Source organism: Suillus paluster (assembly GCF_016628075.1).
Source record: "Suillus paluster strain FC165 chromosome Unknown EDB91scaffold_11, whole genome shotgun sequence".
Classification (NCBI taxonomy): Eukaryota; Fungi; Basidiomycota; class Agaricomycetes; order Boletales; family Suillaceae; genus Suillus; species Suillus paluster.
The window spans coordinates 683097-711002 of NW_024537571.1; the positions used below are offsets into that span (position 1 = coordinate 683097).

Genomic DNA, 27906 nt, shown 5'->3' on the forward strand with positions numbered 1-27906 from the left:
TGGTGATCATGACCATGCCCAAAGTCATGTTCCTTGTCATCAGGTGGGAGGGGGAAATCTTGACCGTTGTACCAATTTTCAAGTTCTTGCAACAGGACATCTGGGACATTGATGTTGATGTCCTGCTCTGGTGGTGGGGAAGATATCACAGGATGGGCTGACAAGATATGTTTTGTGCACCCTGAACCTGTCTTGAAAAACTGCTTGCACCCTGCATGTCCACATGGGAGTTGCAAGGCGTTAAAATCCCTGCGCTGAATCTGAGTGCGAGGGATAGTATCAGGCATAGTTTCAGCATCAGGAGGATTGTTATCTGGGTGTTGGGGCAGATAGTGTATTTTTGGTGTCAGGAGGAAGCGTCAGTAGGATTGCTGTTTGGGTGTTGGGAGGAAGTGTCAGCAGGATTGCTGTTTGAGCATCACAGATAGTGTATTTTGGGCATCAGGAGGAAGCATCAGCAGGATTGCTGTTTGGGCATCGGGAGGAGAATTATCACAGGTAGTGACATGGCCAGGAGTGAAGCTGAGATGTTCGAAGACTACTAAGGTTCAAAAAGCGCTTAGTGCTAAGGGTTAATGCATTCTGGACAAAACAGGGTGCCACTTACAAATTTCCATTCCGTGTAGTTGTTTTCCTTTCTACCACCCACACACTAGTACAACTCAGCCTGTGCATCCTGGTCCTGCCCTTCTTTTCATTGAGTCACCGCTTGTCATGGCTTCTCATTGCACACATGCTAAAAATGCTACAACCCATCCTAGTCAGATCGTTCTTGACGCACAACCAAAATGACGCACCAAAGCTGAAAAACAAGCAGATGATGACCGCTTGACAGCAGCCAGGGCACAAAAGGAAGTGGATGCCCTGGCAGGGCTCACCAGACTGGCAGAAATGCAAGTCCGGATGGAAGCTACACAGACTCAAGCTACTGAAAAGCCCAAGGCAGTCAAACTGCGACCATCACCAAAGGGCCACCAGCCACATACCAGCCACTCAGAGGAACCTTTTTCCTTAGCAGGTTGCCAGTATACCATTGGCAATATGGATGGTCCTGGTGAGACATTAAGCTTGAAGGATCAGATTTTCGATGAAGATGAGTCATTGGGTCATAGCAATATTGGAATTCCAGGTGGTACAAAGCAGAAGTCAAGGAAACAGACACTTAAGGTGGCTATCTCAACTGTTAGAGAGAATATTGATGCAGATGTCAACAATGCACATGCAAACAATGAGAAAGGCAACTCGTTATCATGCATGTTTCTCTCAAATTGTTATGATGATGTTTATGCTCACTGAATCTACTCTATATTTTCTCAATTTCACCTAGGCATCTAGAACAAAATCTAGTCTAGGTGGCCACATTCAAAGCTGGAGGACTGTTAAGGTCATGCTCAAGGGAGAGGTTACTCAAAGGGCTTCGGCTTCAGCTTGTGTGCTGCGCCCCTTACCCGAGTATGTGCCCTTAATTTCCGGGGGACAGAGGGGAAGTCTGACGGAAGTCCGGGGAATTCCAGAGGACAGAAGTCGGGGGAGTTTGGCAGAACTCTGGAAGACTATGTGGGGACAGAGTAAGGCTACTACAGAAGTCCGGAGTAGAAACTGAACAGAGGTTAGACTACCCTAAGGTAGAGCCGGAGAAGTAGTCCTAAGGTTTAACCCCTAAGACTCGGAGGTGGACAAGAGGTGAGACTCAAGTCCGGAGATTGCAGGAATGAGCAGAACTAAGATGATATTTGAACTGAGGAGTTCCAGAGTATTACAGGGGTTTATATACTGTAGGTAACATGTAAGTAAATCAGTCAGCAAAGGTAAGGGCTATGTACGAAGCATGTGGAAAGTCTATTACTAAGTGTAGTGGATCAAAGCAGTGAAGTCAGAAATGAAGTAGGAATGGACGGATCAATAAGCATAGCAGAAAGAACATAACCGGTAACCAGAGCAATAGCTAATCTAAAAGGAGTTAGGGGTGAGTGCGGAGATGAAGGCGGAGCACCAGGCGGAATAGTAAGACGGAGGACCGGACTTTAATGAAGTAGATCTGGAATTCCGGATCTGGAGGTATGGGATATGACAAGGACACACATTAAGCCTGAGACATTAAGTTCCCAGCAAGGATCACTTGCGAGTGCCACTCAACTGCCACCCACAATTTTTTCTGAAGTATTGAAGAGGACCTCCGGCAGTTCATGTGCACCTCCCCCTCCTAGCAGCAAAGCAGATGATACTGAAGATCTTGTTGGAGCTTTTGGAGATGAGGACTTGGATAAAACACTTGAACGGGAGGTAGTGGCACTTATGTTGAAGAGTCAGGGTAAACAACCAGTGATGGTGAGTGAATTTTTTCAATTGTGATTTGCAGGTTTGCACCTCTTAGGCTGATTTGAATCTAGTCTACCATTAGTATTTTATCTACTAGCACCGATCCTGACTTTGAACCACCACCAAGCACTCAACCCTGCTTGAAGAATCGCACCTTGATGCCACCACCCAGCACTCCACCTGGCCTGAAGAATCAGGATTTGATGCCACCACCTTCGATGCAACCCCAAGCCATATCCAACACAAAGAGGAAGAAGCTCGCTGAGGTCATCAAGTTCTCTGAGAGTGAGATCTCTGAGTTTCCAAACACAGATGATGACCTTATGGAGGTTGATGGCCCAAATGATGAATCAGATGCTGATATCAAGCCTGAGCCAGTGGGTCAGAATACTCAAGTTAGATGCACTACAGCTTCTGTATCTCCCTCCGTTATTTTCTTTGTTTTTTCACTACTGACTTCAGTCACTACCACCACTCACAAGACTCCTCTTCCTCCCTCAAAGAAGGTGAAGCTCAAGAAAAATGCCAAACTCGAGGGCAACATTAAATCTGAGGGAACATTGACTGCATTGCCTGGCACCTGGGTAGAATCAGTATCAAAGGTGCGTTTGTCATATTTGAACACAGACCTCCTGCCAGGCTGTCATGAGGATGGAAAATGGGCTCAAGTCTTTTTACTGACAGTCTTTCTGTGGCTCAGCGCACAAGAGGAACTCTGGGTTATCGCTGATGCTAAGTTGCTCATGGCATGCAAAGAAATTTTCAAGGTTGTCTATCTAGATATTCGCTACAATGTCACTACATCTGGGTCCGTTTTTGGTGTTGTCTGTGTTACTATTTTATTTGGGGGATGCTACTGATATGTTACAGGTCACACAATGTGTTGGCGAATGGCGTAGCAACTTCAGGTCTACAGCACTTGTCATCGCAATTGATTTTTGTGCCTCCAATCAAGACTCAATGCCAGCAGAACTTGCAGAACTCCTTCTTGTGCACTATGTGTTCTTATACCCTAACCCTGACAACATCGACAAGTCAGCAACCTTCCACTCTGTGTTTGTCCAGGAACTTCTCATGACCACGCATCTTTCTTGAATTCTAGGACATGCTGATGTCACTGTTCTCAACACTGATGGTTTAATTAAACACGGTTTTGTTGGGGCATTGGGGTTGTGTGCTGTTTCAGTAAGTCAATCATAAGTGGATTGTCACCTACTAATTTTTGTATCTGTAGCTTGAATGTGCTTTCTCTCTTCTTGCTGATAATACTGTCACTATCGACCATGAGGATAACTCAGGGCTGCCAATCACTGCATGGAGAGCTTGTCTCAAGACGTTGAAGACCTTCAACAAAGCTATGGGCAAGGAGACGGTCTCAGAGCATGCATTTCCAATTGCTAAGTGGAAATCCAAGACTGATGCATTTATACATGGGGCGGCTAAGAAGGGGGAGGCATCAACAGAGCTCACTGTCTCAATGGCATGGAAGCTTCTGAAGAAGCCCACATCAGCAAAACCAAAATGGGGTATGTGGCACTGCACAGGGCTCACAGGGAAGTCCCCCCATGTGCAGCCGAGCCACAGCATGTGCTTCAGATGTGTCATGCTGTGCAGTTCGGCACAGCTACTGCCGGATCGTACAACCCTGCACAACACTGTAGCGCTGTGTGACGCTGTAGCGCTGTATGACACTGTGTAGTACAAACCTGCGATGTAGTGTTATACAGCAGCATATGGTGTTTCATAGCAGTACTTTTAATATAGCAATTATTCTGAATTTTGCATGTGGATTAATACCAAAGTCAATGATGATTCTATTCAAATGATGCTGCAAAACAGTGATAGTAGTAGTAGTAGTAAGTATATAAAACTAATCCAAATCAATGTCCCACTCAGAACAGCCGTTGTCACCTTCGTTAGTACTAAGGCCAGTGCCATGTGCATTTCTAACTCGATGGTCAATATACTGCTACTTTTGTCGAAAATCATGTGGAAAGACTTACATGCCTTCCAATGCCCAAGCTTTGAGCATTTGACGTAGTTTCAGTCCGTGATACTCATGTCTGTTCGTGCGGTTGAACAACATCGAAATGCGGTCATAGGAAGTCTCTGAATCCTCAATGGGTGTCTGCTTGGCACCATTTACCTGGCCATATTTGCTGTAGATATAAATCACATTACAAATCTTAGTAGAAATCAGTAAACGCGCTGTGAGCATGCTACAGGAATACTCACGATAGTCCCAACGAGGAAGAGCGCTGGGGGCGGAATGGTCTTCTGAAATTTGGTGAATTGCTTCAGTGATTTGAAATCATTGTCATAAAATGACCTATGGCAAACGATGCAGATCACAACATTCGCAAAGTTAGATGCATGGCCCTACTAAATATTTAGAATTGATTATCGAAGACAACGAAGAACATACCTCAGCATCAGGATGGCCACGCAAATACATTGCTTTCTGTAGCAAAGCGGCTGCCTTGAGTTTGACACTATTGATTGTATTCCCACTAATGCCAAGTGCTAGATCATATGTCATCGGAACAATGGTTAGCACAATCTACTTGATCTTGCTGCGGAATGTCATGGTGTCATTGAAAACCTGGATCCGCACGACGTAGTGACATATGCATCAGGAAAATGTGGTAAGGCTATATAGCCACCCATAGCGCTATAGACTGCTATACAGACTCCATAGCCCTATAGCTCGTATAGCCAAGTGCCCAATTGTGCAGGCTTACTACACCAGTGTATAGTGCTATATAGCTCTATTAAAGTTGCTATAGCTGGGTGGAACATACCACAACTATTGTAGCTATTATAGCTCAAAACACAAAGCAAAAATTTCTCTTAATAGCTGTTTGTTGCCATGATAGTGTTCTCAAAATTAAAAAAAAGCGAAAATTCCAAATTATATTTCAACTACTACAATACATGTAAACTAATAACTACAAAACAGGCAAAAATGTGAAAATTACAGGAGGAAGAGGCAAGAGAACTAGAAGGAAGAATCAGAGAGGAAAGATGAATACAAAAAAAAGAAAGACTTACCAAATAGTGAAAATTGCGAAAATTCTTGAGGGAAGAGGAGGGAAGGGAGCTAGAAGGAGAGGATCAGACAGGAGGAAGTGAGAGTCAGAGAAAAGACTTGCCAAATGGTCAAAAATGCGAAAATAGTTGGGGGGAGGAGGAGCAGGAGGGAAGAGAGCTAGAAGGAGAGGGTTAGAAAAAAGATTAGTCAAATAGTCAAAAATGCGAAAATTATGGAGGGAGACTTACCAGAGTTCAAAGCACCAGCACCAGTACCAGCACCAACAACATCAACACCAAGAGAAGGATAGAGAAGCAAGAAGAAGAGAAGAGAGGCAAAAACTCGAAAATTGTAAGAAAAATATGGAAGATAATCTAATGAGGGGGCAGTGGGGGGGGAAGGAAAGAATGGGAAAAGACTTGTTGGTTGACCGCATTTTTGCTTACATAAGCAGTGCCAAACAAAGCCACAACACAAGACTTGGTGAATTTTCGAGTTTTTGGTTAATAGGACTAGGATTATGACAGTAAGAAAAAGACAATGAAATTGACTGTTAGCATTAGGATTTTGAATACACATAAGGTGAATTTTCGCATTTTTGCTTACATAAATAAGGTGTACCTTAACACTTTTGAACCCTTCAATTCCAAGTATTTTCCTTATAACTCACTAAGATCTTGACCTATTGAAGTCATTAGACTATGGATAGACTTCCCTTGACAAGGACTACAACTTTGATTTAATCGAAAAAAGTTCCCATGGTCAAGTTGCTTTCTTGAACCCTTCAATTTCGAGTATTTTCCTTATAACTCACTAGGATCTTAACCTATTGAAGTCATTAGACTATGGATAGACTTCCCTAGACAAGGACTACAACTTTGGTTTTCATCGAAAAAAGTTCCCATGGTCTACTGGGGTCTATAGTTGTTGAAATGTTTTACTTCTAAATACACTTACCAAACTTTATGGTAATATATAGACTTTCATGATGTCTATACTGGTCTATAGTGCTGTGATAGCTTGCCATAGACTGTATAGAGCTGTGGTGTGCTATCGGGGCTATATAGAGGATGGTCCTCTATATAGAGATATAGTTTTTCTTGATGTGTGAGAACAACTTAGAGTACCTACCACAGTAGCCATCCCCGTTTTGAACTCAGGGTAGAAACCTTTGTAGGCGTGTCAGTGGGTAGCAATATTGTAGTTAGAGAAGGGGAAATACCTTTCTCAAGCTTGTGTTTCTGCTCTTGCCATTGTACAATTGCTTCTGCAATCACTTCACTGCAGACTCCGGTATTACCGATGGACTCCTCTTTTTTGGGAAACGGGACGGAAATAGTGAGATGAAGTCTGAAATTAGCCTTTGTGTGGTCAAGAAGTTTTTGCCAGAGTGGCAGGTAGAACCCGACATTAGTTGCATTGCAATTAGTAGCAGTACCCTTTGCTTTCTTGGTGCGGCGGCGCTTCCCAGTATTCTTGATCTCATCAAGATCTTCCAAGTCGTCCTGCTGGTCATTGGAGTCATCACTTGACAGGGAGTTGCTTGTGCGAGCACGCTTAGTCTTTGGGTGGCGATTTCATACACTGTTCAAATACGATGGGGATGGAGAACATGGCCGCCGGTTTTTCGTGTGGTGAGCCTGGAGGATATCATAATCAATATTAGGCTGAAAAAGGTGTCAATACACAGTGACAAAATGGGTGAGTGCTTACAACTACTACTGGAGTGCCCGAATGACCTGGAGCTCGTTGGTTAGTGCTCTGCAGGCTCGCTCGCATTGGCACCTGAGCTACATTGATGTTCTGGTCTCTACCCTTCCTGCTAGTGGTGCGATCATTCCGATGATCATGGTCCATGTCAGCCACTCCCGTGTCGTCATAATCCTCGTCTTGCAAATATGCACCTCAATCAGGTACTTGTGCAGGGCATCTGACTTGGTTGTTGCTAGGGTAGGTTTGATTATTGTGGTCTGAGGGGCTGGCATGATGTCATCACTCCTGTGAACATCCTGCTCCGAGTCATAGTCCGTATTGTTATTATTGATGTCGTCTTCTGCAAAATCTCCACCCTTGTTAGATATGTCATCCTCTTCAACATCCACTTCTTCATCATGATTCGCCTCTTTGTTACCTTCTTCAGTTCCATCAACAAACATGTTTTGGCTAGTGGAAGAACCAAAAGCAGGAGGAGTATGAGAAATGGTGTGATGGGGTGTTATGGTGGTCAATGGCTCACGCTGAATGGCAGAGTTGATAATGGGAATAGATGAGCCTGAGCATTGGTCGCTGACAGACCAAGGAACTTTGTGAGAAACAATACGAGTGTTGACAGACTGATGAATGTCACAAGAAACAACGGGATGCTGGATGGCTGGAATTCTGATTCCATCAGCCTAAGTGTCATGAAGAGAGGTGCCATGAGAGACGCTGCAAGAAGCACCACAAGAAGCACCATGAGAAGTACTGTGAGAAGCACCCTGAGAGGTACTGCGATCATGGACATAGGGCTGGGCAGGAGATATTGTCAAGTCAGGCTGAAGATCTGTTTGATGGGACTGGAGCGGTTTGGAACCAACATATGCTGAGGGAATTGGATGATCCTAAAATCCAAACCTTCCTTGGTCCGTGATGTGTAGAGCAGGTGTGGGGCCTGTGGCAGTGGGGCCTGACTCGGATGCCTCCTGCTGAATACTAGATATTAGTGCTGAGAAATGAACATTGACCAGGCGGGTACTTACTATTACACTCAAGTTACTCTCAAGCTGGCAAGGTGCCACTTTTCCTCTCCCCTTCTTCTTTGTCACTAGCGGAGCCATCACATTTTCGGGCTCATCAATGGGAACAACAACATTCCGAACATTTGATTTGCCAGGTGCTCTGGCTGGAGTCTGGATAGCATTCCCGATCTTCTCTAGCTGAGAATTCCTTCCTCCAGCGCCAGTGCCAGGTCGGTTTGTATGGTGATGGGGAGGTTGGACCAATGTCGCTGGTTCATCGTCATCGATGCCATCTGATTTGACAACTTGAACCAATGTGGCTCCGACTCGTTGCTTTTTCTGTCAGCCCATGGTAGCACACGACTAGATGAATGACAGAGAAATCGAACCTGCAAATCGAACTTAAATGTGGCTGTACGATGTTTAATTACTAAGTAGTAGTAGTATCCGAGTCCGAGTTGTACCAGCGTGTTAATGTTACGTACCAATCACGTACTAGTAGTACACTCCAGTGGCTGACTTGGATGTTACTAGTAGTACTAGTAGTACCTCCGTCCCCACTCAATGGCAGCCAACTGCCCTAACTGTTTGAAACAATTTAAGAGTGCTCAGGCAGTTTCGCAACACCTGAGCCAGCCCCTTACATCCTGCCTACGATGGATTGATCAGCTTGAGAGTGCAGTGCAAATTTTGCAAAACTCACAGTTGGTGGACCAGCACGCAACTCCCGACTCATCTGAGTCGTCATCTGACCCTCATCATTCCAGAACACCAAGTCCTTTTCAAGATTCCCTAATGAACTTTCAAGTTCAAGTTGACAGTGGGGAAAAGGTGGATGCTCACTGCAGCATGAGTGACTCGGGCTATTTCTATGGCCATGACAGAGGCATGGTGGGCTTGGAGAATGACCTGCCAGGGTCCATTGAAGAGCCTTTGGGCAGCCAAGCTTCAGAGAAGCCTTACATCAAGCATTTCAGGGATGCTGCGAAGGTATATCAGCGTGGCCAGACCTTTCTAGATAGGTTTAACATGGATCCCTATGCAGTACATCACGAAGACAATTTGTACTATCTATTTGCATCCCGTCAGGATTGGGAGCTCGGCAGTTTTCTCCTGTGCTCGTCATTAAGTATGGCAGCCATAGATGAGTTCCTGGGGCTGGAACTAGTACATCTTGAGTTAGCGAGTGTGTTGCTGTCACAAGTGCTGATTTCTTCTAAGGTTAAAGCATTGCCCCTCCCCTTTCGTACTGCCAAGGAGTTACGTGGTCATTCTGAGCTGCTGCCTTCTGTTCCAAAGTGGCAGTACCACATCATCTCGACGACTCACCCAACAAAGAAACCTCTACATCTTTACTGGCACAATCTGTTGGATTGCATCGAATCGCTTTTTAGCCACCTGCTCTTTGCAAACAAAATAGATCTCACACCTCAGCGTGTGTATGATACAGCGGAACGTACATCATGAGTTTACAGTGAATGGGTGATGGGGGACACAGCATGGTCAATGCAGGTATGTACTCTACAGTATCAACAATCTCCAAGCTCGTTTTACTAAGTCTCACACCCTGTCATAGTCACAATTTCTGGATGGTGCAACATTGTTAGGTGTCATCCTTTCCTCCAATAAAACCAACATTACCAACATGACTGGTGGACGTGTTGCTCACCCACTCCTGATCAGCCCTGCCAATATCAAGATGGCGACTCGAAATAAGGCATCCTCCCATGCTTTCCTCCTGACAGCGCTGCTTCCAATTGCTGAATTTTTGCATCTGGTGAAGTGGATGCAGAGTGTTCTCGAAGCCCGCTTAGTCCACCAATGTCTAGATATTGTGCTGGAGCCACTCAAGCAAGCTGCACGCATCGGGCGGATGATGTCAGACCCACTTGGGAACCTCAGATATTATTTTACCCCCTTAGCCTCATACATTGTCGATACACCCGAGGCATGCATGCTCGCATGTGTTCAAGGAAAGACCTCGCCAGTAACTATGACTATGTACAAAAATTTCAGAGACACCTTCCAACACCCCCCTTGAACAGCTAAACGACTCTCAGCCAGCTTTCAAGCATCAATTGTGATCCCCTTGATGTTGAAGGCTACTTCAATGCATGTGCCACCTTCCGCCTGAGCGGTGTAGCCCAGCCATTCTGGCGCAATTGGCCACTTGCAGATCCACATCTGTTTTTGACTCCAGGATCCCTGCATTACTGGCACCATGAGTTCTATGACCATGATGTTAAGTGGTGTCTCGCAGCTGTTGGTGAGCAGGAACTAGACTTTCGCTTCTCCATTTTACAGCCACTCATGATGTTCCGACGCTTCCATTGTGGTATTTCAAAGCTTAAACAAGTCACTGGAAGAGCCCAGCGTGACATGCAACATTATATTGTTGCTCTCATTGCAGATGCAGCCCCCCATGGCGTTGTCATAGCTATTCATGCGCTGATGGATTTTCGCTACTTATCACAAGCGACAATGATCAACCAAGCACATTGTCAAAAGATTCTGGGTGCCCTCGAGGAATTCCATGAACACAAGCAAGATATAATTGCTTGCAGCACGTGTCAAGGTGCCAAGAACAAACAGGTCCTCAACAACTGGCATATACCCAAACTGGAGTTGATGCAGAGTGTCATGCCCAGTATATGTCAAGTTGGTTCTCTCTTGCAGTGGTCTGCCGACACCACCGAGCATGCTCACATCACCCTTATCAAGGATCCTGCAGATTCCACCAACAACATCAATTATGATGCTCAAATATGCCGGTTTCTTGATCGCCAAGAAAAGTGTCGAAACTTTCAGATCATGACATCAATAACCGCTCAGTCAGAATCACAGTCACAACTTGAAGCCTCCGCTTCTCAAATGATGGATGCTGATTCTGAACATCATGACTCAGATGAAGGTCCACTGGCATATATTGATGAAGCTCATTTGCAGACAGTTTTGGATGATCTCTGGGGGCCAAAGCATGTTGTGACCAATTTTTTCAGGAAGGCAGAGCAAGTCTCTTTGGACATCAAAGCAGCCAGACCTCTCCGCACATTCGTGGTCGGTGCAACAGCAATTCACCTCAATTTTGATCCTTCCATACGATGCATACCAGTCAATGTCATTGCTGAAAAACTATCTCTACCTGACTTGCAGGGAGCACTCACTAACTATATTCAACGAGAGGGTACTACAGCTCAGAAATTCCACTTGCTGGGGGGACAACACCGAGTACCATCCGATGCACCTCTTCCATTTGATGACCTTATGGTCTGGTTCAAAGTGCGTGTGCAGCAGGCATCGTACCATACCCCATCGATCATTCCTCCTGCTCTCATGGTCAACGCATCTCCCCGAGCGCAACTTGGAAGCATGGCCACTACGATGCTGCTATTTTCACTGTTGATGACACCAGACGTGAACAATGGCCCACTAGTGGGCTTAAAGGTATGTTTTTCAAATGTTCATTTGTATATTATATCCAAGTTTGACGTCTGAGCAACTTGCAGGCCATGCTGTTGTTGAGGTGCACCTTATCATGCAACCACTTCCTCCACAAGGAACTAGTACTAGTAGTGCCTCTTGGGCTGCACGTTTCCTTATGTATGTTCAACGGTTGGATGTCATGCCTCAGCAACATGGCAACTTACTAGAACACACAATGCAAATGCATGTTTTAAAGCGTGCAATGCAATCAGCAGGGACTCCTTTTGGTGACATCCTCCCACTAGATCAACTTCATTCTCTGGCTCACATTATCCCCTGCTTTGGCTGTGTTGCCAATTCACGTCTAACAGCAGAAAATAGTGCTCATTTTGCTCAGATGTTCTTCTTGAACAAATACATTGACAAGGACTTCTACTATGCTATCTCAAACTCTGAGTCGTAGTAGTAGTTTTTCAATTGTGTTAAAGTAATATATCAATGGTTCAGCTCTATGCACTCAGTGTATGGCACTATATATCACTATACATTACTGTAGCATCATGGAATGTACGCTATCCTGCAAGGATCCACTGTGTAGTGATGTACAGCGCTACCTCAGGCACATGGCTTTCAGCTGACTAAATCTAAATGTCAGTTGGGCAGGCCCTGATTGGCAGGCCACTGGTTGTTGTCATCATACCTCTCTCTCAATGCCTGTCACCAGCACAATCATGGCTCTTCCAGTTATTTATTCTAAGTTCTCAAAGAGTTCAAAGTCTTGGCTCCCAAAATCACCATCACACAACTTGATCCCCCCTCCTCCATGTGTACAACAAGAACAAGTCAAAAAAACCCCATGTTCCTTGCACCATCATGTACCAACAGACACAGAACTTTATGACAAGCAAGTTCTTGAAGACCTTAAGACAGCAATAAAGACAAGACTCAACATTCAATTTACAGACTTGGATAATCAAGGTTCTTTAAGCTTAGGTTAGTATTTCTCAGATTGCTTATTACCTACCAATCTTCTTCCTAACCATTCATCATTACAAAGACCACTGTGCAGTCGTCCTTGAAGCACTTCAACATCCTCAAGCCAATACAATTGTAGGCTGATTTATACTTGTCATAGATTAATCTTTACCATGATCTGAGGTCATCGCCGATATTATGCCTGCAGAATATGCAGCAGTGGTAGCATTTACATCAGAAGAGCGAGATTTCGAAGTCAGAGCAAAGTGAACCTCAGAGTAGTAATTGAGTTGTATTAATACACTGACCACATCCCATCTCTTACTACAGATTTGTCTACTTTGTGGATACTCAAGATCTTCATATCATGCCCCCCCTTCCCATCCACAAACAACCAGCTGCACACCTTGCAAAGGCCATCAACAAGTTCACGGAAGCCATCCCTTACGACAAACTCCTGATCAACATCACTATGCACCTCAATCACCATATCCAAAACAAGGACTCCACGAACATTCCAGACCTACACCTTACTGTCACAGCACAACCACCGGAGGATATGGAGTCAGATGAGATGGTGATAGCAAAGCCAGTTTCCAAATGGGTTGGAGAATGCAGGCTTTCCTCAGATATGAACTGCATGGTGCGCAAGCTGAGCATCACATGTGACGGTCATCAAGACATTGATTATGCTCTCATCATATCCTTCAAAGAGCGAGCTAAATGGCACCAGCCAAAAGAAGAGAACATCCCTGCCCAACAACTTCACTCAGCTCCCGCATTGGATTATGAGGAGTTCATCCCTCCCCATATCAAGAAGAGCTTGAGGTTTGGATTGGTGGAGCTCAAGTCTCACATCTGGATCAATATCTCTGAGGTCCACTACACTGTGTATAAGCATGGCACAGATGGTCGCTTTGATTTTAACAACAAGAACGCTGCTACATTCGCAGAGGGGGTGCATGTATATTCATCTTATTAGTAGTACTACTTTCTGATATCAACTCGCCCCCTGCAGACCCTTTACCCTATGTTGCAGATGGATGACATTGAATGGATGTTGAGTGACACTGCTGAGAGTTTGAAGGGGTATATCATATCGTTGATGGAGGGTATGGCACTTGAGGAGGCTGCAATTCAGAGTGTGCATGATTCCCATCCTGTTTTCAAGCCTGTTTGGATGGCGGCTCTCAACTCTATCTCTTCCATGATATACCTCACAGCTTATTGCTGCTACTTGGATTGGCGCAACCACAAATACGACAAGTGTAAGACAACGCACGTCGATGTTCAATCCTCAGACTCCAGCACCCAACTGACAAGTACTTCATTCTCGTCAATTCCAACAACTTCCTCATCTGGTGCAATGACTTCCTCATCTGATGCAATGGTCTCTTCCTCTGCTGGGTTATCGCTTGATGTGCAGCCAGAGCGCTCAGCAAAGAAGTCGAAGATCCAGCCTGAGGAAAAGCATGAAGAGTCTAAGGCGAAACCAAAGAAGAAGGCAAATGGGAATGGGAAGGGGAAGGGTCATTAGTAGGCTCTTGCCGTGTCGATCATTGAGGTGAGTGTCTGTCGTTAGACTTGATTTCCTCTAACACTGACAATTTACATGATTGGTACTCATACTTAGTTCCATCTTTGCTTGTTCTGTTGCGCTGCTCTTCAAGTTTGAATTCACTATCTTGTTGATCTCCTCATTGTTGTCATTCATGTCGCATTTGTTCTTGTACTTCTAGGACCACACAAAACATACTACTACTCATCTAGATACCACACGCGTAGTACTATGGATGTTTCTCGCTGAATGTACCATGATATTCGTGTACTAGCAGTATACCTAATTTGTCACATCACATTTAACCACTGAGTTGGCGTGACTCAGGAAAATTTGTTAACAGCACAACTTGAAAGAGTCTTGAATGTCCTCCAGTGCCCAACTTGTGACAGCCTCGTCTCTTAGAGGGATTTCACTCGATCGAAGACACTCACATCATGATGAATCCCAGACCCATCCAACACAACTTGAAGCAATTCACAGAACACTTGTGCTGGTACCACCAAAGTCAATACTACTAGCAGGACCTTCCCCTAAGGTCTCCAACCTGAGCACAGATAGACCAGTTGTGAACAGCACATCATCCATTCAATTGCACCCATTGACCATTCACCACACCCCATCCTTGTCCATCTATCAGGCTCAGGCTCAACATACATCTACTACTATCCCAGTACCCACTACTACTATGCAAGGCATCTCGCACCCTAACTGGAAGCGCATTGGAACTCCCAGGGCTATTGGTGCTCTGTGAAACCAATCCCCTGCATTATTGTGTCACTTGACCACACCAATTGTTGTGCGTTCTACTACTAGTAGGTTGAACGTGGACAAAAAACTCCCATCACCTATATTCCCGATAACAACGGAGCCAAACTCTGACTGTGAAGACAGCAATAATGCAAGTTCAACGGTACCCATACATGCTCAGGATTCAAATGATAATGTTGCCCAGGAATCTACTAACTCCAATGACACCTGGGCTAGCGAGGAATTCAAGGCCCAGCTTGTTTTGAATGTGACCCAAGCACAGCGAGATGTTTGCCTGGCAGAGAAGACACTCGCAGACTCCGTTCTCAAGCAGAATGTTGCACTTGGGAAACTCTATGAGTTCGAGGCTACAGAAGCTGAGAGGAAATTGGAGGATGCTGATATCGACATTGGTTATGTACACCATTCGGTCTGCAAAAGTGGAATCACACTGTTGGAGGACTTTGCTACTAGTAAACCTCGAAAACACTGTCGCAAATCTACTAGTCACGTTGATAGTGATACACTCAGCCCGGAAGTAGATTTAGCTCGGCCACCACCACTGGCAGGTAATTGTAGTCTGTTAAATTTGTTCGACCACTTCTACTACTGACACATTTTTTAATTTAGAAACAGGATCTCCGAGCACAACTCCGAGTCAAACACTCGATTATGATATGGTGTCCAATTCTTTGGGCTTCAAGTTGTGGAACTGAAGTATTCTGGAACAGTAACAGGGCACTCGTTACTCACTGCAAATATGCACGGTCGTAAAGTCGGCCCACATTCTAGTGCAAATGTCACTAGGTACGTACAATTTTAGGTGGCGTTCTACTGGCATTGCAAATATCATCAGGTAGATAGGTTCTTCCTACATCGCTATGAAGAATAAATTCAGCATATAAAAGCAAGCCGTCTTCCTACTGTTCCCTTCAGATTTATTAAATCTCATATCGCATCCTCACAAACAATGTGTTTCTCCTTTATCCTCGCTGTTGCTGTTGCTTTGACAGCATCAATATCTGTAGCTGCCAGTGAATTTTGTTACTTGTGCCATCATGATGAAGACTGCAAAGGCTGCACTTTGAAGAAAACCTGCGTGTGTATGAGTAGTTTGTGTCCTGTATTTAACCACATGACTCACCGATGTGGTAGCAATTATTGATATGCTCTGAATAGTGTGCTTTCACGTCGGCGCAGTATGGCTGATGGCACGACGAGTGAGTTACTAGTAGCGAGTCATAGGGGAGGACTCTGAATTGGATCTGCTAGCTTCGATATCATCGAGAGCATCCAGGCGTGAAAGACGAGGATACATATATATGGTCGAGACTTGTATCAAGGAGACTGATCAATGGGACGTTAAGAACGTGACTTGACAACTTTCAGCTAGAATGCTTCCGAATACCGCCCCGATCATAGTTTAGGGCTGGCATGTGATTTCATGTATCCTGTTAACACCATAATGACTATCCCCCGGATAAAATCTATCGGGAGATCGATTTCAAACCATACCGTTCGTCAGCTCAAGTTTATCATCCCCGGAGCTGTGATCACGTATGCATTCAATACCCATCGCGTCTTTCTGGAGTTGTTAACCAGACAAGATGTAGAAGGGTTGGCAAGGTGGGCATCCATCGACAGTTTTCTCAATAAATATTCACGCGTAATCCAGACTGTTTGCCCTTGCTTCCACTGGTTTGGAAGCACTTGTGATCATACTTTTTCTCTACGTTCTCCTTGTACCGTGGATACACGGCCTCGAACCAGACGTGAGTTATTTTCATTGCAGCAACTTCATCATACATAATCGATAACGTCTCAGTACCAGTCTTGGCGAGACTCGGGGATACTCTCTTCTGTCATCCCAATATTGACCGTTGCGATCTTGGTTGGCTGGTCACTTCTGTCCTTTACCCTCGGGAGGTGGTCTAGTTTGGGATATCTAGAAGGAGTAGTAGGGGGTGAGCTCAGCATCAATCAGTCTGATTACATCCGTGATCTCAGTTTTGTGTTTCAGCATCAGGCATTTATGCACTCACGTTTGGACTATTAGGCCTTCTTCCCGCCCCGAAAGTTCACCGCTCATGATTCAGTATCGCAATTACGAGTAGCTCGTGTCTCACGCGGACTTGTTACTAATGTACTGTCGATGTATGTACTTTGATATTGTAGGATGCTATACAGTTAGTAATACTTATAAATACTACCGGTGCGCCCGGGAGGGAAGGAAATACTGTGATTCAGTGAGCCAACCCCAACCGGCTAAAATCTTATGCCTGGTGTTATGTATAAGTATGATGACGGTCTCAAGGACACGTTGACAGATTGTGACGCGCTCTCTGCTTCCTAACCACCATAATTCACCTCGTATTGGCGCCATGCTACCCAAAACCTTTAGCCAGATTGTCCTTCGCGAACGCCCCATCGCAGACATTCTCCCAAATACCTTCGAGTCTAAGACCCAGGCGTTCGATGGACTCCATGTCGGCAAGAATCAAGCTCTAGTCCAAGTGACATACCTCTCACTTGATCCTGCCATGCGTGGATGGCTCAACGATAAGCGAAGCTACCTCCCTCCTGTGAAAATCGGGGAGGTGATGCGCGGGCTTGGGCTTGGTGTTGTAATGAGCGTGGGCGAGGGGAGCAAGTTCAAAAAGGGGGACCTGGTTCATGGGACGTTTGGTGCGTCTGCGAGAATGGCTCTTTTCTCCCATCCCCGTCCTGACTCCTTATGTTACACGCAGGATGGACAGAATATGTGGTTGTGAACGACAACTCGTTGGAGAAGATCTCGTGAGATTTGCTTCTCATCAGTATTCTGCTTTTATACCATTATGAATCACAGGCCACCACCGGGAACAACGTCCCTCGACTTCTTGAACACTTTGGGGATGCCAGGTCTGTCTTCTTACTACTATGCATGCGTCCTAGTGCGTCTGACATAGTACGACTGACAGGCATGACTGCTTACTTTGTCCGTTCCGCTCCTGCCCCATGTCTCAGCGTACTGATTAGGTTATAGGGCCTTCACGAAGTTGGTCAGCTGAAGGCTGGTGAAACATTAGTCGTATCCGGTGCTGCTGGTGCAGTCGGTTCTCTCGTCTGCCAGCTCGGAAAGCGAGCAGGCGCACGCGTGGTTGCCATCGCAGGCACAACAGACAAGTGCGCCTGGCTCGAGAACGAGTTAGGCGTGGACAAAGTGCTCAATTACAAAAGCCCTACGTTCCGTAAGGATTTCGTTAAGGCTGTTGGGTATCTAGATGTCTACTTCGACAATGTTGGAGGCGAGATGCTTGATTTAGCGCTCTCGAGGTTGAAGCAAAATGCAAGGGTTGTTCTGTGTGGTCCGTGATCTCACTTCTACAGGAGAAAGGACTTACTTTGATGTGAAAATGCAGGGGCTATCTCCCAGTATAGTGAGTATTTTAACAAAATTCATGTATTCGGAGGCTCATTTGTGTACTAGATGCTCAACAGCCCAAAGGTCTCATGCAGTATCTGAACCTAATCTCACAACGTGCCAAGATACAAGGTTTTATTGTGTGCGTGCGAGTGGGACCATGTCATATGACATACTGACTTTCTTCACAAGTTTCGACTATGTTAAGCAGTATCCTCAGGCCATCCAGGAAATAGCAACTGGATTGATTGATGGATCGATCAAGCGCAAATTCCATGTTGTGGAAGGACTCCAGAATGCTCCCAATGCGCTAACTATGCTCTTCTCTGGGGCAAATTCAGGAAAGTTGTGCGTATCTTCTCCTTGGCCTTTGCCTCGTTATGTACAAATGGCTGATACCCCAATCTAGAGTTGTTAAAGTTTCGGATGAGCCTGCTATGCTCGCGAAGCTGTAGATCAACAAGATGCATCCTGATACCCTGCCTCGTCTAAACTGCGTGTTTCATTCCAAGCCACACTGAGTAGTTCAACCGACACCGAGCTGGTCAATTTATATGATTTCTTATTGTCTAACTTTCATCTAGTATACAATAAACTTAGTGCTGCCATTCGTTGGCCATTCGCGATCACAAATTGTGCCATGGTACTCGCTGATATTCTATGGTCCCTCACTCACATAGCTCGGCAGATATTGCCAAGTACAACGACTTGAGGACCATTTTGCTGACGAGCGCATTTTACAGATTCCAGAGGTTTTTCCTGGTTGCCGGATCATGCACTGCGTGTTGCACCTGCATCTAAAATGTGTCTCTGAAGTGACCCTTCCGGATGCTTCGTACGGCAATCATCATGAATTAGGGGGGTACATGCTGAATATCGGGATGGCTCGTATTTGTAAAGCTAACTTTACCAGAATTCGAAACTGATCACCGGTCATACAAAACAAGGGCATGAACGTCATAGTACGTACGAAAGCCTCAGGCGTTCCGAGCTCCTCATTGCTCATATCGTTACTAAACGCGGCCTCCAGATACTTCCACTTCCTCGGTACGACCCTCTCGCACTTTCTCGTCCATGTCGGACTGGAAGGATTCCGATTGGCCACGTCGCATATCAAGCACATCGAGGTACCCGTATGGGGCGATCTTATTGTCCTCGTAGTAGTGCTTGTGAGCACGGAGGAAATTGATATGGTGCGGTGTAAGTGCTGCAACCGACAGTCAGCATTGCATGACCTGTGAGGGGATAATACTTACTCCGCGTTGCAGAGCCCAAGAATAGCTCATATACCAGCGCAGCACAAATCGTCGCTGGGATATTCGTCAGCGCGGCAATGGCTGCATATGTTCCTCCTGAGGCTTTGGATCCCCAGATGGTCATGGCCATGAGGCGTCCACCAAGGTCACGAGCAGTGTTAGTGGCGACTGTACTGCAAAGTCAGATGATAATAATGCGCAAATATGATCAGGGCTTGCCTGAGGTGGGCGAATACCCCCAGGCGGCAACGGCGCTGAGGAGATGCGTTAATATGTTCAGGAGGTGCGGTCGTGGTACGTACTACGCCATTCCGATGAGCCAAGGTGCGGCTGCTGGCGGAATCATGTGGTTTGTGGGGTCAAGGCAGCCCCAAATGACCAGGCCGAGGACGAAGTCCTGAAGGGTGACAGTTAGATGAACTCGTGCGTGCCCTTGGGAGTTAAATATCAAATACTTACAGTGACAAATTCATTCATGAACACGCGGTGTAGGTTCGTCCCAGGGGCGACAAAGAAGCCGAACACACCAGCTGGGCCACTGCTCGAGAACATCACGGTGTCATACAGGCCTTTTTCAATGAGAACTTTCTCTGCAACCTTCGAGGGGTAAGATATCCAAATACTGAGCATATTCCAAGTCCTCTACGTACCAAAAGCAAATCTTTCCATTGGACATAGACGATCAAGCAGGTGAGGTAACCTGACAAAATCTGTGCAAAGATATATCTAAATCATGTATCAGCGGCGTTGACGGGCATGGTGTTGCGACTATCACGGACCTCGCTGCTTTCCGCATGGGAAAGTCTCGGAAAATTACAGAGGAAATTGTGACGGCTGGGTTGAAATGGCCTCCTGACGTCGCACCACAGAGCGAAACCGCAAACACGATGCCCATGGCGTAAGCGAAGCCAATAGTATATAACGCTGCGGGGTCGTCAAAGACAAAATTCTCGAAAAAAAGGTAGAGACTTGCATCCTAACCCATTGCTCCCGATGAGAGTTCCGACGACGAATGCAGCGGTGGCTCCAAGACCTACACATCAAACGAGAATAAATGAGTGGGGGGGTCAAAATTCTAGTCAAGTGAACTGACCTGCATAGACGTAGAGAAACACCCCCATCTACTCGTGGCACGTCAGTCAGACAATATCAGAAAAGAAAGGAGCGCATGCCATTTCTGCGATCATTTCTACGAGCCAGTGTGCCTCCTTGTGTCTGAGCCTCTCCCAGGAGGTCATCCAGCGAGGCCTTGTCGCAATTTCGCTCAGATGGATTTTCGAAGGTGACATGGTTGGAACTTTGGAAGAGGGAGGTTTGGAAAGCTGGGGAGGGATGTGACGAGGCCTTTTAACGCCAGGGCAAAGTTCAAACCCATGAGGCCAAAACTACCATTCCAGGTGAAGACCGCTATACCAGATCTAGACTCAGAAATACAGGTAGACGTATTTACTCGTATCTAGCGCCGGAAGCAGCGCAACGTAGCAGGTGTCAATCGATCAAATCTGATTTGACCAAGTTTGAAAGTTTCGGCTATGAATTTGAAGATCGACGTATGTTCCCTGATACAGTTGGTTCCGCAAGTTCGAAGACCTTCTTCCGAGGAGGCTTCTCGACAGAGTTGAGTGAGTCGCAACAGATGCTATATCGCCATTGGCTTGAGCTCTCGCGGCGAATGAAGTTCAGCGTGTAACATGTTTCAGCACCCGTATGTTAAGAGGTCATGGGGTTTGCGAGTGCACCCCGCCGTGGGGTATAGGATCATTGGACCCGCTGAAGTCAAGAATAGAGCTGCATGTTCCGTCGTCACCAAGTCGATATTGAATATTGAAGGGCTGAATCTGATGGGGATGGGATTGGGTTGTGCCGCTACTGATTAGGAATAACAATTGAATAGGTAATACCCTTGTATCATTGGAGTCTCCCGCAATCATCCTATTCACTGGAGTATGATCTTGAACGTTCAACCTCATCCGGAACATGAACCGATGAAACTTCCTGAAACTTCCGTGTCGCTGGCGATGCCAGCGACTGGTGAAGTCGTCTGACGTGTCGCAATTGCTTCCACACTCAAATGGTGTTATGTATAGATATATGTGGCAGAAGGCAGAAATAAAATGGGTCCATGCGGGGTCGTTCTCCATAACACTGTGAGACTACGCGTCCTAAAATGTTTACAATTGATGGTCTTTGTCAGTTTGGTCAAGAGGCATCTGTGATGATCAGATTGTGCCACAGGCTCTCGAGTCCCCAAAACAGATTTGAACGTCTGAACAGTTCTATCGTCCTACCCGACGTCGATAGTCACTTGTAAGGTCCCCCACGCATATGGAGATTCAATATTCAATGACGAACCGGAAATATGTCATTCAGCCACGTCCGAGGACTCATCGACCGGTAGATTCTCTTCCACACCACCAGAAAAATTCGTGGAAACTCCATTACCTTAAGCTTCAAGTCTATCAGTGACTAGTGACTCTGGTGAGTAGTAGATGTCGATCATTCAAATGTGATCACTGCGCGAATTTATTTTTCTTGCAGCGTAACAGTGCAGTGGCAACCGCCGGTCGCCCACAGAAGGTAGCAGTAATCTGTTCCACCCATTCTGTTCAAGGGTTCAGCCTGTCTGTCTACCACCTATTTTCTCGGACCGCTCTTCCTCCAGTGTATGTTCCTCGGCGACAGACATCCTCGGGCACGAACTGACATGTGGCATATCACATTCCTGTCGGTTTTATGCATCATGTCATGTTTGACGTGGGCACAAACGCGAACAAAAACTTGAATCCTGTCAGAAGACTGAGTTTTTACTCAGGATCTACGTGGATAGTGTAAATATCTGCAAGTTTTGCGGCTAGCGGTATCCTTGGTTAGCTCGTTCGTTCAAAGTTCTGGATGCTGGATTTCCATCGAAGAACACGGAAGCTCTCCTTGCAGAAGGTCCATCTCGGAGTCCCAGGCAGGAGCCCGACCGTCGCTTCTGCCTCCACGTGGTTCTTAGAAGCCACCTTGGGATTCTAAGTGCGCAGGATTTATTTCTGATTGCGTTTATACGGGAAATGACATAGCGGCTGTGTACTCCGCTGGTAGGACCTCCTTGTTCCGTGAAAGTGCTCTCAAAGTTACATCTCCTGCGCCGCTTTGGGACTGGATCGCTCTAGCTAACCGTATCTTTCGCTTCCGATATCAAGCATTGGCTAATTGTTTGGAGACCTAGTGTTCGGCTCCATATAGGCAACGTGCATACCATTGTAGCAGGACCATGGATTCAAGAACGTCCGTAACGAGCTTCGCGTCTTCTGGACCATCCTCAGGCCATGAGGCTTTTTCGAAGGCGTCATTTAACAAGCCAAATTCCATATATTGACATGCACGCCTGTGCCATTACGCAATGTCTCTCTATCTTTGGGTTGATCCTGTTTCAAAGTGGATGCAACTCTGGTGCTGCTGTTTGTTCTTCACACTCATTCCTTCTATCTGGTCACTGCATGTTTGGTTCACTGATATCCTTGAAAGTTCGTTTTCAGCGTAGCCTGTATGTCGAGGTCGGCGGTTATGGCTATCTCTCTAGGACTTTGGGTTCTCGCTTTCAGCTTGGCCGATGGCTATCCAGTCACAGCAGGAGTTTGACTCTCTTGGCGGCCTTTCGATAGGTTGCCTCAGGGATAACGGTCAGGGAACGGTCACACCCTGAAACCCAGGCTGTGGACCCCTCGCGCTTTTCAGGGTCCCTCGGTGGAAAGTCTGGACCGTGAGTTTTGGACGAGGTATTTTATGAGCACGCGTTCGACGCAGCCCGCTAACGAGTTCATTGACATTGCACCCGACACCGACTATACTCGTGCGGTATGTCTTCGCAATGGACGTTTCCGTGATCACTCACTATTTATCCAGGTTTGCGACACGTCATGAGAAATGATCGCTGTCGCGATGGATCAAAATGGTTCCGCTCGGCGAGCCGGGGTGCTCTCTGTCCGTTTCACTTTATGGCGTTCTGGTGTTATCTGTATGGTGAATCTCGTACAGCACGTTGTGTGCATGGATCAACTACTGCTGTTCCTGTGCTTCAAGAGAGCATTTGGTCTGTGCCTGTAACTCGTGGCAAGGACCCCGAGAACGATATTCAAACTCCGGGTGTGCTGTGTTGGGGGCGGGAGACTGATCATCGAGGAGAAATTGATGATTCGAGTCGGAGATGGAGGAGGTGATTGAATAGAGATGATGCTGTGGTATGGCAGGGATAGTTGGACTGGAAGATGTTTGAGATTAATTATGTATTGGATTAAAAAGATTAGGGTATCCGGGGAACTAAGGAAGCATTCTTCCCGCGGGTTAGATGTTGTATTGGGTTTCAAGGAATTGGTATTGAAAGCGACTCTTGAACTGACGACTCACCGTCGACGCCGTTTCCGACGTTGCAGCCTCTGGCCAGCTTGTCTTTTCCCCTCTGCCAGTTTCTAGACCTGCAGGCATATATTTTTTCTTACTTTCTGTTTTTCTTTTCTAAACAAAACCTGCTAGCAGAGCTTAGGTCGAAACAACTCCCAAGCCGGCCTTTAGTCGCGTCCTACTCGCTATCTGTCTGCTGCATTTCATAGCTCTTCTCACTTTATTTCCTGTTTTCATTGCTTTTTCTCCTTTTTTACGGATTCACAAATGGCAACTACCGCTCGCCAGCCTAAAGCAAGAGGGAAGGGAATGGCAGATCCTCCTCGGTCAGTCTATCATAACTTTTACAACAAGCCAATGCATCCCTTACCCCTTCTTCATTCAGCCGTCCCGGTGCTTGGCAGACCGGTGCTAGGGCTTCTCCTACTTTCTCGCCTGCCAACAATCCCGCGCGTCTTCCTCCTTCAGCTAATCAGGGGGGCTTCCCACCACTAGGTGCTCAGACTAATGGCTCTCGCATTCATGACCCCGTGCAGGAGCGCCCTCTTCATATTCTTTCTGGTCTTACCGTGTGTTTTCACTCTTCTTGTGCCAGGAATATGTCCACCAACGTTATATTTTTAGGGCACAACTATCACCCTGACCACCAAAACTGCTCAACGGTATGAGGGTGTCATAGCATCTACTACTGGTGAGGGTGATATCGCCGGGGTTACCCTCAAGGATGTCAAAGAGATATCCAAGCCTGGCGCACCACTCAAGGAGTCATTTTTCATCGCCTCCACTAACATCGACACTTGGCAGTCTGGTCCTGCTGACGCTAAGATACCGGTGCCCAATGGCGACTGTGAGTGCATCATATCAGCTTCCTGCTCTGCCACAGGAAGTTGATTCTACCAAATCTTCGATGCTGATCTCGGTACTTTCTGTGCACTAGCCTTCCGAACAGATGCGGATATCAGCAAGAATAAGTCAGTCCGTGAACGGGAACTACAAGCTTGGCAGCCAGCTCCTGTCGCAACCTCTCCGCCTCCGACAGTCACGCATCACGAGAGTGCCGGCGACGAGGTTACCTTTGGCCCGGGCTCAAGCGCTAACATATCTTGGGATCAATTCGCGGCTAATGAGCAAATGTTCGGCGTCACTACTTCTTATGATGAGGAGGTTTACACCACTAAGTTGGATCGGACGGCTGCTGACTATAAGGAGAAGGAGCGTAAGGCTCAGCGTATTGCTAGCGAAATACTGAGCGTATGTCTGAGGCGCCGTAGGTTTATTTTAATCTGAGATAATTCTTTCAACAGGGCGCTATAAACAATCCTCATATAGCAGAGGAGAGGAACTTGAACGTTGACGATAGCGGTGTGAACGAGGAAGACAAGTGCGTCTATCGGGTGTCTGGTCCGGTTTTGGCTGACAGCATTCTTCTAGATATGGGGCTGTGGTCCGAGGGCAGAATGCTTACATTCCACCAGGCGCTCGCAAATACCAGGGCGGTGTACCAGCTTTAGGAACAAGTCCGCCTTCGAAAACTGATGTTCCTAAATTATCTGTCAATGGTCCTGACGGTACTCCTGTTGCTGCAAAGGACGTGGCGCCTCCTGCTGTCAAGTCCCCTTCTCCTGCGCCATCAACATCGTCGGCTTCTAATAAGGTATGTATCTGTCATGAATTATATTCGATCTTGATCTGTTCGTTTCAATTCGAATTGCTGTGATGCGATGCTTTACCTGTGATCGGTCGAGACTGATGAGTTGCTGACGATCACTTCTTTTGCCCTTGCTGTGGTCGATGATAGCCCCCGGCGGATCCATTGCCGGCGTTCCGTGACTTTGTGACGAATGAGAGGCAGCGCTTGACGCAAAAGAAGCAGGCGCTCGTCAAGAGTGAGATGGACAAACGGAAGGCTGAGTTGCTGAAGTTCAGCCAGACATTCAAGGTCAGTGTTGTGGTGTTTCTCTCGTCATTGGTTTCGACTATCGAGGTCCATGTAGCTGAACAAGCCCATCCCGGATGATTTGGTTCCTATTCTTGCCAAGGATGAGGATAAACAGCGACAGATTCGCGAGAAGGCCTCGCAGGATGCAGCCTCGACGACCGCTCGGGCTATCGGCGTCACCGCTACTCTCAATCCCTCTCCCAGCGCCTCTCGCATGCCAATCTCCACCTCTAACAAGATCACCCCCATTGCCTCTAAGCCTACTGCTGCGCCTGCCGTCGCAAAGGCACCTGTCGCTGGTACCTCTACCTCTGTCGCTAAACCTACCGCTACGAAGCCCGCTGAGCTCGCCAAGAAGACCTCGGTTAGTATGTATATACAGCCCATCCCCCCGTTCAAAGGCTCCAAGCGCTCAACCACACCGTTGCCTGCCGCGGCGACCCACACGAACGGCGCTGCCGTGCCCATGTCGCCCACTAGCACCGCAAACCGGCTCAACGCGAATGCCTCGTCGTTCAGGCCCAATCCAAAGGCAAATGCTTTTACTCCTGTAATACTGGCTGCTGGATTTCGGATCCCGTGTTACTGACTTGATGTTTGCGTCTGTGTGAATAGGGTCCTACATCTCCGATTCCGAGTTCCACGTCGGCTTCTGCGTCACCGAAGACTAAGCCTGCTGAATCGGTGAATCATTTGGTTTCTGAATGCGGATGATGGATTAACCTAGCCCCTAGTCTCCTCCCACTCCCAATCCGTTCTTTGGCACCAAGGTCATCAAGAAGGGAGCGATTCATATCAAGGATGATTTCAACCCATTCAAGCACAACAAAGTTGTGGAAGCGAATCAAATTAGTTCGTGCCGCACCCTCTCGTTAAGGATACAATCTGATAACTCGCCATTGCAGCTGCTATCTGGCCTTACAGTGGCAAGCGCTACATCAATATGTTCCCTCCCCTGCAACACCAATCACCTCAGCAACCCGTCCACATTGCGCCACCCGGTCCGCCACCCGTCTCCCACCCTGTATACGAAGACAGCGGAGAACAACGTGTTTACTACTACCCTTATTACCCTGGACAGGTGTGTATATCTATAATCCGTATATGGAATCCTGCTCAAATGTTGCCCAGGCTATGATGCCTGGCATGGCGCCTCCCCCACCTGGTGCATATGTATCAACACCTTTCATGCAACCAATGGCGTATCCACCAGGGATGCCACCGAATGGCCAACGTGAGTGGAGGGTTTCCTGCTGTGTGGACTATGACTAATGATGCCCTACAGCCATGTACGCTGCATCGCCTATGCCCCAGATGCCTCGTGCGTATTCATCCTGGCTTCTCTCTGACTTGAGGCTTACCTATCCGTCATAGCGCCGCAATACATGCAACCACCACCTGGCACGTACCCTCCTCCACCCAACGGTGCCGGCCCACGCCCATCTATGCCGCCTACTCCAATCCCCGCACACGCGCATGCATACTACCACCAAAGCCCACAATGTACGTGCTGATCAAATCTCAGGTTTGCTGTGACTGATGATGGACTCTTCTTGCAGTACAACACGCCGTCCCTTACCCTATGATGATGCCGCCTGCAGGACCGAATGGTCCTCCCCACCCATACGAAGCTGGCCCGGCTCCTCCACAAATGGGCGGTGTAGGCCACGCATGATTGAGTGACGAGTAGCATGGAGTCCGTATCTTTTCTTTTCGCTATCTGTTGTTCGCTGTCTCCATGCAGTTGTGCCATTGTTGTTGTGTTTCACAGCTCAGATGACCTCTGGGTTCATGTTGTAGCTATCATCTCTGGCATTAATTGATGTGTGGACTGAGAACTGAGTACTTGAGGGATATGGCGTCAGGGTATGTGGATAGAAACGTGAGCGGATAGCTAAACTATGAACATACGAATCGTGGGTGAAGCGAGATACTACCGAGTGTGCACTGAAAGCTCGATCTTTTTCAGTAAGAGTCGGAACCGTTCTCACTTAGACTCGTGACCAGTCCTGTTAAACCTACGAGGCAAGCCGTCGATACACGGACTGGTAAAACTGGCTTTGAATTTGGAGGTCGAGCAGATTCGCAGGATAACGTGACCTTTAGCGAATGAAAAAACCAGGTTTTTTCAAGCTGTAGCATAGAATAC

At 46.8% G+C, this 27906-nt stretch overlaps 8 protein-coding genes across 8 annotated transcripts; 7 read left to right on the forward strand and 1 right to left on the reverse strand.

Moving 5' to 3' along the window:
- Positions 1-2067: 2067 nt before the first annotated feature.
- On the forward strand, positions 2068-3990 carry EDB91DRAFT_1245654 (uncharacterized protein; the record flags this gene model as incomplete). The annotated part of the gene is made up of 5 exons (XM_041322576.1): positions 2068-2328; positions 2391-3143; positions 3190-3372; positions 3554-3845; positions 3893-3990. 5 exons carry the CDS (start codon positions 2068-2070, stop codon positions 3988-3990), a joined length of 1587 nt encoding a protein of 528 aa, XP_041180220.1.
- A 4641-nt stretch (positions 3991-8631) lies between these two features.
- On the forward strand, positions 8632-11953 carry EDB91DRAFT_1235953 (uncharacterized protein; the record flags this gene model as incomplete). Its single annotated transcript, XM_041321387.1, has 16 exons — positions 8632-8842; positions 8984-9253; positions 9296-9506; positions 9543-9579; positions 9644-9945; positions 10128-10204; positions 10244-10329; positions 10372-10402; positions 10424-10441; positions 10478-10582; positions 10616-10691; positions 10716-10725; positions 10765-11184; positions 11221-11403; positions 11436-11511; positions 11574-11953. 16 exons carry the CDS (start codon positions 8632-8634, stop codon positions 11951-11953), a joined length of 2493 nt encoding a protein of 830 aa, XP_041180221.1.
- Positions 11954-12645: 692 nt separating this feature from the next.
- Positions 12646-13738, forward strand: EDB91DRAFT_1030434 (uncharacterized protein; the record flags this gene model as incomplete). The annotated part of the gene is made up of 3 exons (XM_041312704.1): positions 12646-12731; positions 12796-13423; positions 13484-13738. Coding segments are annotated over 3 exons (969 nt in total), but the record flags the coding sequence as incomplete, so codon positions are not given.
- A 973-nt stretch (positions 13739-14711) lies between these two features.
- Positions 14712-15489, forward strand: EDB91DRAFT_1245657 (uncharacterized protein; the record flags this gene model as incomplete). The annotated part of the gene is made up of 3 exons (XM_041322577.1): positions 14712-14773; positions 14843-15342; positions 15404-15489. The coding sequence occupies 3 exons, from the start codon at positions 14712-14714 to the stop codon at positions 15487-15489; spliced, it is 648 nt and encodes a 215-aa protein (XP_041180223.1).
- A 723-nt stretch (positions 15490-16212) lies between these two features.
- On the forward strand, positions 16213-17018 carry EDB91DRAFT_1117018 (uncharacterized protein). Its single transcript, XM_041318002.1, has 4 exons — positions 16213-16399; positions 16449-16545; positions 16599-16737; positions 16794-17018. The coding sequence occupies exons 1-4, from the start codon at positions 16218-16220 to the stop codon at positions 16862-16864; spliced, it is 489 nt and encodes a 162-aa protein (XP_041180224.1). The 5' UTR covers positions 16213-16217; the 3' UTR covers positions 16865-17018.
- On the forward strand, positions 17015-18827 carry EDB91DRAFT_74942 (uncharacterized protein). The gene is made up of 9 exons (XM_041328268.1): positions 17015-17458; positions 17521-17569; positions 17622-17674; positions 17734-17750; positions 17799-18120; positions 18175-18192; positions 18243-18318; positions 18369-18524; positions 18586-18827. The coding sequence occupies exons 1-9, from the start codon at positions 17155-17157 to the stop codon at positions 18629-18631; spliced, it is 1041 nt and encodes a 346-aa protein (XP_041180225.1). The 5' UTR covers positions 17015-17154; the 3' UTR covers positions 18632-18827.
- Positions 18828-18928: 101 nt separating this feature from the next.
- Positions 18929-20935, reverse strand: EDB91DRAFT_74979 (aquaporin-like protein). Its single transcript, XM_041328273.1, has 10 exons — positions 20605-20935; positions 20526-20553; positions 20406-20465; positions 20212-20356; positions 20083-20158; positions 19892-20029; positions 19735-19829; positions 19652-19686; positions 19433-19600; positions 18929-19383 (listed from the first exon to the last, which is right to left on the reverse strand). The coding sequence occupies exons 1-10, from the start codon at positions 20719-20721 to the stop codon at positions 19190-19192; spliced, it is 1056 nt and encodes a 351-aa protein (XP_041180226.1). The 5' UTR covers positions 20722-20935; the 3' UTR covers positions 18929-19189.
- Positions 20936-23796: 2861 nt separating this feature from the next.
- EDB91DRAFT_1117056 (uncharacterized protein) lies at positions 23797-27754 on the forward strand. The gene is made up of 16 exons (XM_041318003.1): positions 23797-23898; positions 23954-24144; positions 24204-24387; positions 24443-24665; positions 24756-25069; positions 25123-25199; positions 25250-25472; positions 25617-25757; positions 25813-26289; positions 26373-26441; positions 26492-26609; positions 26663-26838; positions 26889-26991; positions 27043-27078; positions 27132-27260; positions 27317-27754. The coding sequence occupies exons 2-16, from the start codon at positions 24086-24088 to the stop codon at positions 27430-27432; spliced, it is 2445 nt and encodes an 814-aa protein (XP_041180227.1). The 5' UTR covers positions 23797-23898; positions 23954-24085; the 3' UTR covers positions 27433-27754.
- The last annotated feature ends 152 nt before the right edge of the window (positions 27755-27906 follow it).

Bases quoted from the DNA above. Each gene is read 5' to 3' on its own strand.
- EDB91DRAFT_1117056 (XM_041318003.1), top strand. From the start codon at position 24,086: ATGGCAACTACCGCTCGCCAGCCTAAAGCAAGAGGGAAGGGAATGGCA. The intron at 26,442-26,491 runs GTGAATCATTTG...CCTAGCCCCTAG, and splicing joins AGACTAAGCCTGCTGAATCG to TCTCCTCCCACTCCCAATCC. The intron at 26,839-26,888 runs GTGTGTATATCT...AATGTTGCCCAG, and splicing joins ACCCTTATTACCCTGGACAG to GCTATGATGCCTGGCATGGC.
- EDB91DRAFT_74979 (XM_041328273.1), bottom strand. From the start codon at position 20,721: ATGTCACCTTCGAAAATCCATCTGAGCGAAATTGCGACAAGGCCTCGC. The intron at 19,687-19,734 runs GTACGTACCACG...GCATCTCCTCAG, and splicing joins TGGCTCATCGGAATGGCGTA to CGCCGTTGCCGCCTGGGGGT. The intron at 19,384-19,432 runs GTAAGTATTATC...TGTCGGTTGCAG, and splicing joins CTTGGGCTCTGCAACGCGGA to CACTTACACCGCACCATATC.
- EDB91DRAFT_74942 (XM_041328268.1), top strand. From the start codon at position 17,155: ATGCTACCCAAAACCTTTAGCCAGATTGTCCTTCGCGAACGCCCCATC. The intron at 17,459-17,520 runs GTGCGTCTGCGA...TGTTACACGCAG, and splicing joins CCTGGTTCATGGGACGTTTG to GATGGACAGAATATGTGGTT. The intron at 18,319-18,368 runs GTGCGTGCGAGT...TTTCTTCACAAG, and splicing joins AAGATACAAGGTTTTATTGT to TTTCGACTATGTTAAGCAGT.
- EDB91DRAFT_1117018 (XM_041318002.1), top strand. From the start codon at position 16,218: ATGTATCCTGTTAACACCATAATGACTATCCCCCGGATAAAATCTATC. The intron at 16,400-16,448 runs GTGGGCATCCAT...CGCGTAATCCAG, and splicing joins GATGTAGAAGGGTTGGCAAG to ACTGTTTGCCCTTGCTTCCA. The intron at 16,738-16,793 runs GTGAGCTCAGCA...TTTGTGTTTCAG, and splicing joins TCTAGAAGGAGTAGTAGGGG to CATCAGGCATTTATGCACTC.